General features: G+C 44.1%; 1 protein-coding gene across 1 annotated transcript in view; it reads left to right on the top strand.

Moving 5' to 3' along the window:
• The window catches only part of GALNT17 (polypeptide N-acetylgalactosaminyltransferase 17), a 453,307-nt gene that overhangs the window by 418,480 nt on the left and 22,639 nt on the right, over positions 1-12,188 (top strand). Inside the window, exons 7-8 of the mRNA XM_032605830.1 lie at positions 5,659-5,844; positions 8,273-8,410. Coding sequence (XP_032461721.1) covers positions 5,659-5,844; positions 8,273-8,410 — 324 coding nt within the window. The remainder of the gene's footprint in view (positions 1-5,658; positions 5,845-8,272; positions 8,411-12,188) is intronic.

Genomic DNA, 12,188 nt, shown 5'->3' with positions numbered 1-12,188 from the left:
CCCCCGCCCCTTATTTTACGTACATAAGCAGCAGCAACTAACATAAAAAGAAGGGAAAACAGCCCTCCCAACACCCTTTTCATGCTCCATCAATCAAGCTGCTCTCAGTATGCGTTTCTTTTCTCCCCTGAATCACGTGGCCTTTGCCAAGCTTCGTTTTAATTCCTCATCTTGCATTAAGAGAAATGACTTGTGGGGAGGCGGGATCCCGCGGGAAGCAGAGAATGGAGGAGGGCTGGCTGCGCCTCAAAGAAATCTATGTGGTCAACGTTTGTGTACATCTTTATGAAGAGGTCCTTGCAGCACCAGTGAACATATAGCAGTTTTAAGAAATGGGGGGGTTGAGGAAGATGGCGGAAGAGTGAGATGCGGAGATCACCTTCCTCCTCACAGATACATCAGAAATACATCTACACGTAGAACAACTCCTACAGAACACCTACTGAATGCTGGCAGAAGACCTCAGACCTCCCAAAAGCCGTGTGGATGAAAGGCTCTTGGTGCTCCAGCCAGGAGTCAGGGCTGTGCCTCTGAGGTGGGAGAGCCAAGTTCAGGACACTGGTCCACAAGAGACCTCCCAGCTCCATGTAATATGAAACGGCGAAAATCTCACAGAGATCTCCATCTCAACACCAAGACCCAGCTCCACTCAACGACCAGCAAGCTACAGTGCTGGACACCCTATGCCAAACAACTAGCAAGACAGGAACACAAACCCACCCATTAGCAGAGAGGCTGTCTAAAATCATAATAAGGCCTCAGACACCCCAAAGCACACCACCAGACATGGTCCTGCCCATCAGAAAGACAAGAGCCAGCCTCATCCACCAGAACACAGGCACTAGCCCCCTCCACCAGGAAGCCTACACAATCCACTGAACCAACCTTAGCCACGGGGGACAGACACCAAAAACAACGGGAACTACGAACCTGCAGCCTGCGAAAGGGAGACCCCAAACACAGTAAGATAAGCAAAATGAGAAGACAGAAAAACACACAGCAGATGAAGGAGCAAGGTAAAATCCCACCAGACCTAACAAATGAAGAGGAAATAGGCAGTCTACCTGAAAAAGAATTCAGAATAATGATAGCAAAGATGATCCAAAATCTTGGAAATAGAATGGAGAAAATGCAAGAGAAATGACTTGCATGGACTGGCAGTAGAATCCAGGTATTTAGGGGTTCTCGCCGCTGTGGTATTTAAATTGAGGTATGTTTTGAGGTCCATATTGGTAAATCCTATTATTGAGAAACTAATAAATAAAGGAGAGGTTTGAAATTGAATTTTTGGAAAAGCACTCGAGGAGGAAAGCCATCCTGTGCCCATCCAGTGTAGTGGAGAAACTGCGCACGTAGACTGGGAAACGCCAGCGCACTGTCCCCAGGATGGCAGAGGGGAGCGCTGAGGGGCTGGCGTGAGTCCTCGCCTCTGGGAAGCGGGTTACCAGGGAGTCCTGAAACAGATTGGGAGGACGGAAGTAACAAATAAAATACTCTCTTAGCCAGCAATCTGTGTTGTCTTGAAAAGATTTTGCCAGCCGACAAAAGGCTAAAATTTGCCTGCCCTTAGATTACCGAATGGGGTTATTTATATAATTTCTGCACTAAGCACTCCTTCAGTGTTGCTTTTAACATTGTAAATGGGTTTAAATGGTTTCCAAAGTGACTTCACATCTGATACCAGGAAGAATTCCTGTCTCTGGGGAGGCAGCATTGAGAGACCAGCTCCAGAGCATTAGGGCTTCCCTCCCTAAGAGAGAGGATGGGAGGGGTCCCCAGGACAGGGCTTCCAGGTTCTCTGGGGTCAGATACTAGCTCAGGCCTTGAAAGGAGCACATGCAAGTAAGGACCCTAGAGGTGAAGGTCGGGGGCTCCCTTTCTGTGCAGGGATGGATTATAGGGGCTGCAGGGGCCTGTGTGGCCCTAGAACACTTTGTGATCCAGAATACCAGGATGTGGTCACAGGAACCACACTGGTTTATTTACCTCTGTGTCCTTTGACTCCCCTCCCCCACTTTTTTTAGGGGTAAACTTTTTTCTCTCCTATATTTCAAATCTACATGACAAAATCTAGAGAAACATATGTTTTCTTCTCTCCTGAGAGGCGTCAGTGAAATCTCCTGGTACTTCCGGTATCTGTCCCTTTGAGTTGGGAAGAAAGCTTGCTAAAAACAGACTGGAGGCCTTCACAGAGAAGCCTGCCACTTTCTGGCTGGCTGACCTGTCAACTGTCTGCAGTTCGCCCATTGGAGTCCTGAGATTCTTCATTCTCACGTGGAGAAAAGCCAAACATAACTTGTGAAAAGCAGCATCGTAAAAGACATCAGAGTAGGACACTACATCGTTTCCAGGTAGCCTGGCGGGTGCAGGGCTGCCTTGATAGGTTTGGCTGAGACACCGGGATGGAGAGCCTGGGGCACCTGCGGGGAGAGGGAGAAAGTGACTTGTTTAATGTCATACAGCTGGTCTTTGGAGGACGTTGAACAAGAATATTGGCCTCTGCTGCGGTTCACTCCTCTGCACCTCACAGCCCTCTCCACGCCAGCTCTATACAGAGCCCGGGGGACAGACTCTGCCCTTAAGGAGTGATTTGAAAGGTCTTGCACACTGACATCCAAAAAGATGCTGAAGACTGAGGCAAGAGAAAGAGAAATGACACTGGAAGGCAACTTCATTTTCACCCTAAGGCCTCAGCTCACGATAAAAAGACAAGCAACCCATTTAAAAATTGGGCAGGGGCTTTGAATAGACATTCCTCCAAAGACAGACAAATGACCAATAAGCACACGAAAAGATACTCAACATCATTAGCCATCAGGGAAATGCAGATCAAAACCATAATGCGATACTACTTCATACCCACTAGGATGGATATAATCAAAAAGATGGACAATAACAAGGGTTAGCGGGGATGGGAGAATTCAGAACCCTCATTACACTGCTGGTGGGAATGTAAAATGGTACAGCCACTTTGGAGAAGTCTAGCGATTCATCAAAAGGTTAAACATAGAGTTACCCTATGACCCAGCAGTTCCACTCCTAGGGTATGTACCCAAAGGAAATGATAATGTGTATCCATATAAAAACTTGCATATGAATGTTCATAGCAGGGTTATTTGTAACAGCCAAAATGGAAACAACCCAAGTGTCCATCAACTGATAAATGTATAAACAAAATGTAGGACATCCATACACTGGAATCGTATTCTACTGTAAAAAGGAATGCGGTAATGATATTTGTTACAACATGGGTAAAACTTGAAAACACGATGCTAAGTGAAAGAAGTCAACCATCTGAGATCCTCACCAAGCTCCGCTTGGCTTTTTCCAGTCCTCCGGAGCCTCCCCAAACTGGAATCCATCCCTCGAATCTTCTTTTTCCCATCTCTCTGTGTATTTTTTTATTTATCTATTTTTGTCACAGCTTCGTTGAGATAGTCACATGCTACTATAGCTTGCCCATTTAATGTGTACAACTCAATGGTTTTTAGTATATTCAAGAGTTGTGCAGTATTCACCACTATCGATATGAGAACATTTCCATCACCCTAAAAAGAAACCCATACCCGCTAGCAGTCACTCTATTCCTCTGGCCCCACCCTCAGCCTGAGGCAACCATCAACTTACTTTCTGTCTCTATGGATTTTCTTTTACTGGACATTTCACATAAATGGAATCAAATAACATACAGTCCTTTGTGACCGACCTCTTTCACTTACGTAAGTTGTCAGGGTTCATTCAGGCTGTAGCGTGTGTCTGTATTTTGTTTTTATTGCTAAATAATATCGTATGGATATACCATATTTTATCAGTTGATGAACCTTTGCCTAATCCTAGATCATGAACTTTACTCTTCCGTTTTCTTCTAAGTGTTCTATAGTTTTGGCTCTTACATTTAGGTTTTTGATCTGTTTTGGGTTAATTTTTGTATATGTTGTGAGGTAGTGGTCCACATTCATTGTTTTGCATGTTGTCCCAGAAGTGGAAGTCCTCCAAATTTGTTCTCTTCAAGGTTATTTTGGGTCCCTTGTATTTCCGTATGAAATTTAGGATCAGTTTGTTAATTTCTGCAAAGAAGACTTTGGGGTTTTGCTAAGAATTGTGTTGAATATTTAAATCAATTTGGGAAGTATTGCTAACGTAACAGTATTAAATCTTCTAATCTGTGAACATGAGATGTCTTTCTGTTCATTCTCAGAATCCTGAAACTGTCTAGGGCCGCGTACCCATGGAACTCTGTGGGTTTGTATGTTGCCCACTCCTGGAAATTCAGCCACCTTCGTTTACCCTGTAAGGTCTCTTGCCTCTATTCCCCCATAGGCCTCTTGCTATATTTTGCTTCCCTGACTTGGCTTCCTTCCACTGCCAACAGCCGAGTCTGCCCCAGTTCATGGGGGCATCTAGTTGTCAGGTCACAAATCAAACTAGTCTGGATCACCTGCTGTCTACCAATCTCTTAGCTCACGTTCTCCTCCTTGAAGAAACAGGCAAGGTGAAGATTCTTGGTTATGAGGAGAAGTTTCCATCTGTATTATTTCCTTGTGGTGCAGCCAGAGTTGGGAAGTAGAAACAGAAGATCACACACACACACACACACACACACACACACAAATTTGCCACTAAATTCAATCAATAAAGGCCCAGGGGAGGTGTGCAAACACTCGAGAGGGTCCCAGTATCCTCGAGGAGGGAGTTTGGGAAACTGAAGGTAGAAAGGCTTGAAGTGACCTAGGTTGGGGTGAGCGTACATGGTCTGTGCTGACCTGAGTTAGCTCACGGCACACTCTCATTTACAGAGAATATACAGGACTGTCTCAAGGGTCCCTGAAACCTCTCTGTGTCTTCTTCCTCTTCTCCTCACTAGTACCAGGAATTCATTTTCACAAATCAGTCCTTCCTGACAGTCGGAAATGCTTTGATTGTCCTGCTTGGGACTGAGAGAAGCTGGGTGGTCCTGTTTTCCTCTGGGACAGGGCCTTTTGAGCCTGGAAGCCTGCCGTGCTCCTGCAAGAGGATGGCAAGTTGTCACTTCCTTGGGCTTTTGCATCCCTTAGAGGCAATTAACATTTCAGCCTTCCACTTAAACATTCTAGCAACAAGTACCACCTGTACATGATGGCATTGGGGTGGATGCTTCCAGAAGGCCCGGCGTCTGTGCTCTTAGGACTCCAAAACAGAGCGTATTAGTAAATGGAGAATTAAACCGTTGTACACTTTGTGCTGATACGAATAAAGGTATTCTGTTTTTTTAGTTTGAATTTGCCATTATAGCTCCGTAGGGCCCAGCTTCAGCCAGATGGGAAATAAAACCTTCACAGGTGACAATTGTGCACCACTGAGAACTTAAGAAAACCCATGCGTCACCAGGAGCACATCACACGTATTGGCGTTTCTTAGGAAGAGCTGCGTTTTAATATCCTGAGCTGCTGTATCTATGAAAAGCTCCCCGAAACCATCTTTTCTACCAGTTTTAGTCAGGTGAGGTTAGGCTATGCTGCCGTAACAGACCAACCCCGAAAGCTCAGTGGCTTTATATGTGAAAACACATTTCTCACTCAGGCTGTCTCCTGAACCATTGCTTTCGGGCCCGGGGGAGGGAGCAGTGGCTTCTGGGAATTCCTCTGTCAGGCTGATGAAGTCCTTGCCTCCCCTCCCCAGGTGTGGCTGTGCGGGGGCAGCATGGAGGTCCTGCCTTGCTCACGGGTGGCCCACATCGAGCGGAAGAAGAAGCCATACAACAGCAACATCGGCTTCTATACCAAGAGGAATGCTCTCCGGGTTGCCGAGGTCTGGATGGACGATTACAAGTCTCATGTGTACATAGCGTGGAATCTGCCACTGGAGGTAGGACCAAGTAGCCCTTCCCCATCACCCTAGAACACTGACATTATGTTTGATGGGTCACTGATCCCTTTACTAAGCCAATGGTTCCTCCCCAGAAAGATGCTCACCCTTGCAAAATTATAAGTGTACTCTGACGTGGCTTACAGACCTCCAGGTTTTAGAACCCCTGCTTTACATGGGGATCGGCACCATGGAAATCTCTAGATCCATTTACAGAGATTAGAGGGGTCTCACCGTGTTAATTCTGGTCTCATATTAATCTTGACACCCTGCTTCTGAATGTACACCGTGTGCAGAAGATCCTTGCCCAAAGTTTTTGGCACCAGACCCTGCCGTCTGCTCTCACAGTGTGCCCTCCCGTGGAGCTCCAGCTGCCCTGTGACGTATGTCCCTGCTGTATGCTGGATCCTTGTTTACTTGGCTCTTCGATTCTCTTCCATATTCTACCCAGAATATAATCTCGGAAAATCCCCATGTTACTACAGCCCCACAGGAGTATTGCATGGCGGTTGTGCTCTGGCTTGGTTGGGATCCCAGCCCTGCCATTTACGGTTATGACATCCTGAACAAATCTACTTATCATCTCTGTATCTTAGGTTCCTCAGCTATAAAATGGGGATAATAGCAGGTCCTCCTTCCTAGGGTGATTGTGAGAACTAAATCAGAAGTACTTAATCTAAGTACTAAGTACTAAAGTACTAAAACTAAGTACATGTGATGTACTTAAAGCACAGGATCTGGAATGTTGGCAAGCATTTCTGTCCTCCAGAGCACAGCGGGGTGACCTATACCCTCAGCCACAGTCGGGTTTATCTGTTCAGCCAGAGTACCTGTAGGTGTCCGAGCTGTGGCATTGTTCCCACTGAGAAGTGGCAGCCCCTGCGTTTCAGTAGGCTGGAGCCCAGGACAGCAGAAATGCAGTTGAATATGTGCGGGTTTGTGGATAAAGAGGATGAAAGTGAAGCATTTTTATATCATTGTTGTTACAATTATTGAAATCATGGTCTAAAGCACTGAAAACCCCCTTATGGCCATGCAGCACTTTATAGCTGTTAAACTAGAAGTGATTTTCCACATTATTATATAAAAATAGGCAACCTTTGTTGAGCTCCTTACACTCTCCCAGGTACTCGCTAAGTTTCTTATTTGCAATATTTCATTTAGCCCTCGTAACAACCTCATGACAGAGGAACTGCCTGCCCTGGTGTTCTCATCTGTAAACCAGAGATTGTTAACCCTGGTCTCATAGGGCTCCTGGAAGGATAAAAATGAGGTTTAAGACAGAGCATAACAAATAGTAAGTGCTCAATAAATGCTAGCTTGATATGAACCCACTGTGATGTCCATTTTACAGATGAGCAAACTGCACCTCTGGCAAGTGAAATTGACTTGCCTAAGGTCCTACACCCAGCACATGGCAGGGCAAGGATGTGAACTGGCACCTTCACTCAACTCTGCCCACAGCCCTGTGACATCAGTGGAAGAGACGTTGTCATTTTTCTTGTTTGCAGAGGAGAGTTGTGATCTAGGATGGGGGTGTGACACGGGGTCCGAAGAAGTGAGGGCTGCCGACCCTATCTCGGTGCTTCTCCATCACGGTCCCTCATGCCAGTGTTCCCCACCAGGCTTTTCATAAATGACCATCCTCATTAATCATGCTAAGGATATTAAAACAAAGAGTTAAATATCACCGCCCAGGTTTGCCTTTGGATATTAATGTTTGACATTTAAAGGGACTTTTCTTTAAAAAAAAAAATCACTGTTTAGCTGCTGAAGAAGAAATCTTAATGAAATCATTTAAACACTTCTCCTGCTCCGAGATGATGCTTGGCTGTCCGCCGCGGAGGAGAGCGTATCCTGTCTGCACTGGGTCACAGCCATCCTGTGGCTGACTCTGGAATCGTATTTCAGCCACTTTATTTTCCCCTGTCAGCACGCAGCAGCACATTACAGGTTCACTTCTGTAAAAGCAGAGTGAATTATTCATTAGAACATCATTACAGGCTTTGCGGTGGAAAATTATTTTCACATCCGCATATAATGAACTTCGCAAAGAGCCAGCAAAGGGGGGAAATAACACGTGTACGGAAAAGAAAGATGGGAGGAGGTCATAGATGTTTATTTTCTCGCCTTAATCAAATAATTCCTCTAATAATTGGGTCCTGAGAGTCACTGAAGAAATGGCAGAGATGGAGATGGGGCCTAGGTTGTCAATATCAGTGTGTCGCGGGATCCCTCTCATGATGGTAAGGTCGGCTGACTTTGGGGGTTGCGTGCTGCGCTCGGGGGACAGTATTGTCTAGCTCGGGGCTAGATGATCAAGTAGGGGCTTCAGATTTCTCTCTGATGGTTTCCCCAAAGGTGACGCTGCCTGTCCTCCAATCTGGCCAGCGCCCCCTGGTCACTAATGCCCTTTGCTTACTTTCAGAATCCAGGAATTGACATAGGCGATGTCTCAGAAAGAAAAGCCTTAAGGAAAAGTTTAAAGTGTAAGAATTTCCAGTGGTACCTGGACCACGTCTACCCAGAAATGAGAAGATACAATAACACCGTTGCCTACGGGGAGGTAATTAAGACCACGCTTGCTCTCGGCTTGGATGGCTGCGCGGCGGGCTGTGGATTGCTTTGCTGGGGGAAAACAGGGAACAGAGTCGTTCGCTCATTCATTCATTCATTCATTCATTCAGTGATTAGTTTTTGGAGGTGCAGGCTTGACAGCAAGGCTCTCACCGGCTGGTGGGGGGATACCTGTAATCAATGGGGGCGTGGGCGGTGTGGAGTGTGGAGTGGACCATGAGTTCTGTTGAGGACATTCTGAGGTCCCCTGGGACCTGTACCTGGGACATTGAGCAGGAAGTTGGGTGTAAAGAGAGGCGGGGACTGGACCTGTCTGTCCACTGCCCAGTGCCGTGGGCCAGAGCCACTTAACTGCCAAAGAAAGGGTACGGCTGCTCTTCTCAGATTTTCTATGATGGCACCTTTCTGAATATTGAAACAGATTGACTTTTCTCTTAGTACAAATGCCATAAACCTGCATTTTAGAAAAGTTTGAATATAGCGATAATAGCAATGAACACTTACAATGTGCCGGTACTGTTCTAAGTGCTTTTCACATATGTGTTCAGTCACCCTCACGTTACTAGGCAGTAGTGTTATTTCCATTTTATTGATAGGAACGCTGAGAGTTAGAGACATGAAATACATTATCTAAGGTCTCACAGCTTGTAAGTCATGAAGCCAGGATTAGACGTAAGCATTCTAATTCCAAAGATAAAGTACATTTGGATGTATGGTCTGCTTTATTGTGTGTGTGTGTGTATTTCTTTTTACTAAAAATATAGTTTTTATATACATACTATACTTTTTATATACACCTCTCTATGGATATAGATATGGGTATAGATGTATATAGATATTTGAGACTAAAACCAGGCTGTCCACAATGCCTAATAATTTGAAATGTTACTAATAATAGAGAATATTTTCCTGTGTTAAGCCTTTTTCTGCAACATTATTAATGGCTGTATAAAATGGTACCTTTTGTGTATGCTGTGTTTTGCTTGAAAACGTAGATATTTCTGTTGTTTCCTTTTATTAAAAAAATATTATAAGCAGCACTGCTGAGAACATGCATGTGTATAAGCACTTGGGCATCTTCCCTGTTACATCCCTGTGTGTTTGGATGAGGAATCGGTGTCACAGATTCTGGCCAGGGCTCAGGGAGCCCGGTGCTCTGGACCCACCAGAGATACCCCACTACTTCCGGCATTTGGATTTCTTCCCCGTGACAATCAAGCTGAAGCTAGGAGGACTCTCATGGACTTAGAGTGTTTCCTTTTTCTACAACTGTGAATTTTTCTATTTTATGCGAGAAGCCTTTTGTAGGGAGTAAATCAGCCCCAGGTTAAATCATCAAGGTGCAGGCGAAGTGTCCCTTTGGGGCTGGAGTCTGGGTGGGGAGCTTGCTTCTTGCAGGGGCAGTGAGTGTAGTGGTTAAGGACTCGTGAAGATTCTGGAGCCAGCCTGCTGGATTCAAGTCCGAGTGGCTCTTTCAGCTTCTGTCCCCTCATCTGTAAAATGGGGAAGTGAAAGTACCTACCGCGTGGGGCTGTTGGGAAGATGAAACAAGCCGCCATATATAGAGTTCTTAGACCAGTACCTGGTACGTCCTACTACTTATTAATAGGTCCACGTGTTTCTCTTTGTTTTTGGTTTTCAAAGATCAAATATAAAGGAGGCATCGAAAAACAGTGGGCAGTAAATGGATTATTTGTAAGACAATTGGGTAAATTGCCCAGCTCTTTGGAAAAGAGAACAACTTAGATTTTTACAGCATATCATATCCCCAAGTATATTTCAGAAGGACTATAGCATTAAGTGAAAGAAAAGAAGCCATAATCGAACCATCCGGAAATAGATATGAATCTGAACTCTGGGGACGGGCTCTCTAAGAATGAAAGCTATGGAAGAAGATGCAAAGAAAAACGATATTTGATATGAGCTCATAAATATTAAAATAATCTATATATCAACTGAATGGAGAAATAATATCCCAAGCTGGAAATCTGTATGTCATAAATACTGTAGATGAGTGGATAATGCCATTAATGTATAATGAATTCTGTGAACTGATTTAAATAAAAATTTTGATTTAAATAAGAAAATAAAACATCCCCAGAGAAAAATAGACAAAGTACAAGAGAACATACAAGTGGATGAAAATTTTATATTTATTTCATAATCAAAGAAATTAAAATTTAAAATACACTGAGGTAGCTTTTTTCCTTCTACCAAATGAACAAAGGTTCAATTTTGGACTATATGTTGGTACTTTGCCAGCGAGATCTTAGTAAAATGAAAAAGCACAGCTCCTCTGGTGAGAGTGCAAATTGAAACAAGCTTTTTAAAAAGCGGTTTGAACCACCTGTATTAAAAGGCTTAATGATAGTCATACTTTCCTCTCCACTCTTATCCCAAGCAAATAATCTGAAATGAGGACAAAGATTTGCGAGTAAAATGGTTCACCTCGGGGATTTATTTTTTCCTTGATCAAAAATTTGAATTTAACTTGAAGGTTAGTTAAATATACTGTATTAATGGTTTGCAGTAGTTTGCAGCCATTTCAAAAGGTGTATACAAAAGTTTAATGATGTGAGAAAAATATTGATAATATAAGACTTAAGAGGAAAAAGTCAGGATTATAAAATTAGATTAGCTACCATTTTAGATCGGAAGTAAGCAAGAGAATAGTATTGGGAGGTGAAACTTCTACGTAGTGGGACAGACAGTTCTTATGTGGAACTGTTTATCATGTTTTCCCAAGTGTCACTAATGTTTATGTGATGATTTTATAAATGAAGAAAAATACCTTTGCAAAGAGAAAGAATAAAAATGAGAAAATGCCAGAAGTCCAGGGCACAGTTCCCCAGGCTGTGGACTGCATAACTCCAGGGCCTGCCCTTCACATGAAGCACAGTGTAAATGACAGCTGTGGAGCTGAAGGGTGGAGTGGCCTTGGAGATAACATAGAGATCATAATCTGATTTTTGGAGGGGGGAAGCCTTTTGTTTTTGCAAATTTTCCTATCTTTTTAAAGTAATAAATTCAACACATACATTACATAGAAAACAAAAAGATAAAACTTACGTCAAATCCCAATTCCCGGGATTTCCCCCATGGCGCAGTGGTTAAGAATCCGCCTGCCAATGCAGGGGACACGGGTTCAAGCCCTGGTGTGGGAAGATCCCACATGCCATGGAGCAACTAAGCCTGTGCGCCACAACTATTGACCCTGCACTCTAGAGCCCACGAACCACAACTGCTGAGCCCGTGCGCCACAACTACTGAAGCCTGCGTGCCTAGAGCCCATGCTCCGCAACAAGAGAAGCCACCGCAATGAGAAGTCTGCACACAGCAACGAAGACCCAAGGCAGCCAAAAGTAAATAAATAAATAAATTATTTTTTAAAAAATCTCAATTCCCAGCTATGATCGATGTTAACATGTTAGGCTATCGGTTTCTCTTACTCCTCTGCTTGCTGAGCTCACCATATACTGAAATCTATTTCAGGTGGACTCTAGTATTAAATGGAAGAAACCAAACTGAATCAAATTCAGTTTGGTAACAAAATCCAGCATTATTTAGACAACTCTGTTTTTAACACTCCTGTGGGTTATTTTTACCACACCCAGACCCCAGAGCAGTGGGAAAAAGAGGAAGGCAGAGTGAATATCACACTATATGAGTACTTTCTAGCCTTTGTTCTTCATGTACAATTCTGTTTGGGAGTTTTTCCCCAGGCCAGTGAGTATTTCTGGTTTTAATGCTCCTTGCTCTTTCTTCAT

The sequence above is a fragment of the Phocoena sinus genome, chromosome 15, assembly GCF_008692025.1.
Source record: "Phocoena sinus isolate mPhoSin1 chromosome 15, mPhoSin1.pri, whole genome shotgun sequence".
Lineage (NCBI taxonomy): Eukaryota > Metazoa > Chordata > Mammalia > Artiodactyla > Phocoenidae > Phocoena > Phocoena sinus.
The sequence above is the reverse complement of the archived record's forward strand: the minus strand, read 5'-3'. Positions and strand labels throughout refer to the sequence as shown.